This window comes from Urtica dioica, chromosome 12 (genome assembly GCF_054948205.1).
Source record: "Urtica dioica subsp. dioica isolate 48M chromosome 12, U.dioica_male_clone48M_v1_H2, whole genome shotgun sequence".
Taxonomy (NCBI): domain Eukaryota; kingdom Viridiplantae; phylum Streptophyta; class Magnoliopsida; order Rosales; family Urticaceae; genus Urtica; species Urtica dioica.
The window spans coordinates 11,250,730-11,255,871 of record NC_142767.1 but is presented as its reverse complement, the minus strand read 5'-3'; the positions used below and the strand labels follow the sequence as shown (position 1 = coordinate 11,255,871).

General features: G+C 38.2%; 1 protein-coding gene across 1 annotated transcript; it reads right to left on the bottom strand.

Annotated features, from left to right (window-relative positions):
• Positions 1-1,935: 1,935 nt before the first annotated feature.
• Positions 1,936-3,673, bottom strand: LOC149379106 (akuammiline synthase 2-like). The gene has a single exon (XM_089603670.1). It carries the CDS (start codon positions 3,659-3,661, stop codon positions 2,279-2,281), a length of 1,383 nt encoding a protein of 460 aa, XP_089459796.1. The 5' UTR covers positions 3,662-3,673; the 3' UTR covers positions 1,936-2,278.
• Between the last annotated feature and the right edge of the window lie 1,469 nt (positions 3,674-5,142).

The following is a 5,142-nucleotide window of genomic DNA, read 5'->3' as shown; positions in this document are numbered from 1 at the left end:
GTGTCTCGGTTCACAAATGACAATTCTGTTTTCTTTGAATTTCATCCAACTGTTTGCTATGTCAAGGATCGAGTCACCAAGCAAGTTCTTCTTGAAGGCAAGTTGAAGAATGGGCTCTATATACTTCCTTTTGGTGCATCAAACTCTCTGCAAGTACAGTCATCTCCTCTACATGCACATTGTGCTTATCCTGAGTCAGCTACCTCTAAAGTCTATACAGATGTGTTTACCAAGCCAATCTCCAGCACTCTGTTCTTGTCTTGGCGAGACAAACTTAGAGTCGAAGATCTATCCGCGCTGAAATTGAAGGGGAGTATTAGAGTATAGCAGCACTGACGTGCACAGCAAGGCAATTACGTGTACATGAAGGAATTGGCTTGCTGTGCCTGCAAGGGAATCCTAAGTTAGTTGTTCTGTTAGATGACATCCAATTATGTATCGCCACATGGCACAAGGGTGTCAGGAGTTAGTTAGCTGAACAATGTAATATAAGATGTTATCTGCAAAACAGTTTTGAGTAATGAGAATATTCGTTGCATTCTCTCATTTCATTCTTTTCATGAATTCTCTCTAAATCTCTTCTATACACAATTCTATCAGCCCGGAAGCGAAGAATTTATTTATTTTTGTAAGTATTTTATTGGGTACGAAGTCAATATTGTAATTACTACTGTTGTTTTTTACGTATACGCCACATCACAAGAAATTTCCTTTCTCTTTTTCATTGAACGTACAGAGAAAAATAATATGCAATTGTTATTACCTTTCTATTTATTTAGACCAATATAATTATTACCTTAATTATGAGGTGAACACATGACCTAATTTAGAATAATAAATATTTGGTTTAATAACTTCCACTACTGAAGTAGCAGCAAAAGAAAAGAACTTGGATTGGCAATAGAAAATATTATATTGCAGACACGTACACAATGTAAAAAACGTATAACTACGAAATTAAAGGTTTCGAGATTAAACACATACATGAAAGAAAACAACAATTAATATCTATATCTCATATAACAATGAAACATTACCACACAGCGACTAAACGTCACAGCCTAGAATTGTACCAGGCTTTTGCAGTAGAATATGGGTAGAATACTCATTGATACAAGTGAATAATAGTTTAGACACAATATAAATGTAAATCGGAATAAATCTAATACTAAATATATGTGTTTGCTCTGATTATGCATACTCTCGACATAGGGAGAGATAAACATCACAATAAAATTTGAGCACTCATAAGGCTCTTTCGCTATGTCCATAATGATTGATGGATAGAACCAAATAACCGCGATTCAGTGATCATAAAGAAAATGATTATTTAGCTTGAATAGTAGAGAAAATAATAAAAAAAATCCCTCGTATTTTTCATCTGTATATAGATGGAGAAAAAATAGAAAAGTAATGATAAGGAGGATAAAAAAAATGTGTAACTAATAAGGAATTTCAGTTTTTCACGTAAAATCTAGTAGAATAAAATACATCTAAATTTCTCCAGCTTACTTTTTATAACACAATATATGATTCTAAATGACAATTAGGCAAGTAGTCCAATAGCTCATCTTTCTTTAAAAAATAACTAAAATTTCATTTTATTAAAAAAATAGCTCACAAAATCTACAGTATAAATTATTTACTTTTTAGCTAATTAATTTACTGCGAGATTACTGAGTTGTTTTCTAAATAAAATAAAATTTTGATTAAAATATTTAAAAAAAAAGTTAGAAATTTTTTTTTTTTTTTTTTGCTCTAGAACGAATTGATTAGTTGCAACAAACTCTTCTACTTTTAATTTTTCGTTATATTTTCTTTACATTTTTATTTTTTCTTTTATTTTCCCGTGTATTTTGGATTCCTACAGAGCCTTAACACCGCTGACACTATCCGGTCATCATAGCACTGTAGACAAATCTTTCAAAGTCTACTTCAAAGCTTTTGAGAAATCGTATATAAATCATATCTTTTGTACTTTTAACAGTTTATAGAGATTGAACACACAGACCAAAAAAACAAAAAAAACAATTAAAATAGTAATTGGTTTGCTGAGAAATTTTATCTGCCCGTACTTTTTGAATAAATTTCCTCTGCTGTTATAGCCCTGTCAAATTTTATAACTTCAACTGGGGAAGCAGCTAAAGACTAGAACCTTGCAATATTACAGACACCTACTTTTTTTCGTGGAACACGGAAAACATAATTAACTCAGAGCATATAAATATTATATATAATGATATTACCACACGAAGCAACGTAGAATTACTAATTAACTTCACAGCCTAGAACTAATGAGGTCTTCATCGTCAGAGATTGGGATAAGCGGAGACACAGCGAAGGCCAAGAACTTGTCGTCCCTCTCCAACGCAGCCATAAGCTTCTCTTCAAGTGTCACAAAAGCCTCAATCTCTTTCCCTTTCCCGGGCTTGTCGATCAACACAACCATGTTCCGAAACTCTTCACCGACTTTTCCGTGCGCGCCGACCCAAACCGGCTTTCCCCAACCGAAGTCGATCCCGTTGAAGAAGTCCTTCCAGTTGGTGAACCCGATCACGTCCGGCTTCTCGGCCTCCCCCGACAGCATGGCGTCCAGCTGGTCCAGGTACTCGAATATAGGGTCGAACCCTTCCGGGCCCACCATCCCCTCGAGGTACTCCTCGTTGTAGTCCGCCATGATCTCCCTCGTCAGACCGACCAGGCTGCTCAGCTCGATCTCGCCCTCGGGTCCGGTGTTGCTCGCCACCCCGGCCCACCAGAACAGGTTCCCCGTGCACTCCGATAGCTCACGGGCCCGCGCCTTTATCCTCGGCCGGAGATTCACGGCGTGGATTGCCACGCAGGGCTTTTGGGCCGACGAACCCGAGGCCCGCCACGAGGCCGCCATGGCGTGCTTCCATACAAAGCACCCCACGGCTTCGTTCCTCGATGGGGACGGGACAGCCTCGCTCTTCGCCATGGCCTGTATGGCTTCCACGGATTCTCGGGTAAAGGAGAATCTCCGTGTGACGTAATTGCTCTTCATGAACCACATCTGGTCGAGCAAAGCAGCCGTGTTTTCAGGGACATCCCTCAGCGGAGGAAAAAGCTCGGCGGCTCTGGTATGATTCGGGTGTGGTTCTGCGTGAGGCGAGCCAGTGAATATTGCTGCCCAAGTCTTGAGGAAATGGCTCGCCGTTGCACCGTCGGATGTCTTGTGGCACAGTGAAGTCCCTAAGGCTATTCCTCCGCAAGAAAACATCGTTACTTGGAAACCGATCAACGGGTAGGAGGACTTTGTCTCTTTCCGGAAAGGCTGGATCGGGACGAGCTTGTTTAGCCACGCCATGTCTTTGTTCATCTCATTGAAGTAGTCCGAGACCCGAAGGTTGGCTCGGGCGGCGACAAAGGGCACGCCAGTGTCGAACTCGTCGATATACTGATTCTCCTTGGTCCTCCCAGACAAAGGGTAGAAGATAGTTAGGGTTTCAGATAAAGCTTTTTTCAGGTTCGTTAGGGTTTTTTCGACCTTGAAGTTTGGGTCATTTGCGGAGTAAAATAAAACCATGGAAGGGTAAGTCGTGGGAGTGAGTTGGTCGAAGAGACTGAGTTTCTTTCTGGGGAGATGAGTAGGTTTTGTCGACGGTTTGATAGTCTCACTTAAGATGATGGTGAGTTCCATGATTTCTGATCAGTTCTGAGGCAAAAGGAGATAGTAAAGCAACTAAAAAGCTGATACTAATTATATAATGTGTTTGTGGAGTCTGAAGACGGTCAAAGATATAAACACTCTGATCCAACACGGTACATAAATTTAATGCTGCTACATGCCTCTACGACTAGGGTTGGCATGAATCGTGATTAGACACAAACCGGTTACTACATGTCTTGGATTGAAGCCCAGAAACAATATTTCCAAAGCCCAAGCCCACTGAGCTGGATGCCATTTACGTTTTAATTGCTTCATCGTTTTGGCAATAGTTGAGAAAACGACATTGTAGCATTCACTTAAATTGGAACCGTTGATATTTCTAATGAAACCAAAGACTTATTGTTCAATTACTTACATTGTGTTTTTGTAACATTTCGCTTCTAGGGTTTTCATTTCTTCGTCTATCTCTTTGAGTGGTTTTGTTTCTGCGCGATCATCTTTATGGTGTTTAGTGTGAAGTTAATAAAAGAACTGATTGTAATTGAGTGAGAGAGTGATTGTAAGCTGAGGAAGATATGTATCGAGTGAGATTGAAGTGTAATTAAACGATTATATATAGTGTAGGCAGAGTGATGCAGCGGAATTTTGTGTATGAGATAAATGGACTACGATTGTTGATTCGACGCACGAATACCTAATCGAAGAATCTTCCTCCACCTATTGATTCGCTCACGAATACTAGGTCTCGGGCATCAAATCGGATCCTCACAAGAACATACGAATTTGGGGATAAAAACACAAAGATTTTAAAAAAAAATTTCATTCATAATCTATCTTTATTTTTTACAAAACAGGTCTCGGGCATCTTGTGACTATTCACATCCCTAAAACTGAATAATTAAACATTAATAAAGACTCTTAACAAACATTAATAAACGAAATTAAAAAACTAATAATGAAACAAAACGGACAGAACACAAAACGTCATTTTGAAAGCCTGAACGTCCGAATTAAGCTTAAATGCTGAGACCACACTATGTGATTCTTGTTTACTAGGACGAAACACTCATCTTTTGTCCGTTTCTGCGATCCCAACTTTTCAGACTCTTTTGATCTGCATCATAGAGCGATTCTCCCACAAAGCTCAACGTGTATTCTTGAACAAAACATGGTAAAAATCTGTTTTCTAAAAAATTGTGTGTACGTGTTTCTGGCTAAATCTTTGTTCGGATATCTATTACTACAAGATAATTTAAGCAAAGTTGTGTTGAATAATTAAACTTTATTTGGGTTATAGCAATTGGGTCTAGTTATTTCTGATTGTAGTTTAATCTTTTAATATTTTTGACTTATTTTAGTTGTCATATTATCTAGAATATTCAGGATATGTTTAGGGTGCTTGGAGAGAATAAATTCTAGAATAATCTTGTAATTTTTATGATAGTAATTAATTAGGAGAATTCTCTAGAAAATATTGTATCTATAGATTTCTGTAAACTAGTATAAATAAA

Bases quoted from the DNA above. Each gene is read 5' to 3' on its own strand.
- LOC149379106 (XM_089603670.1), bottom strand. From the start codon at position 3,661: ATGGAACTCACCATCATCTTAAGTGAGACTATCAAACCGTCGACAAAA.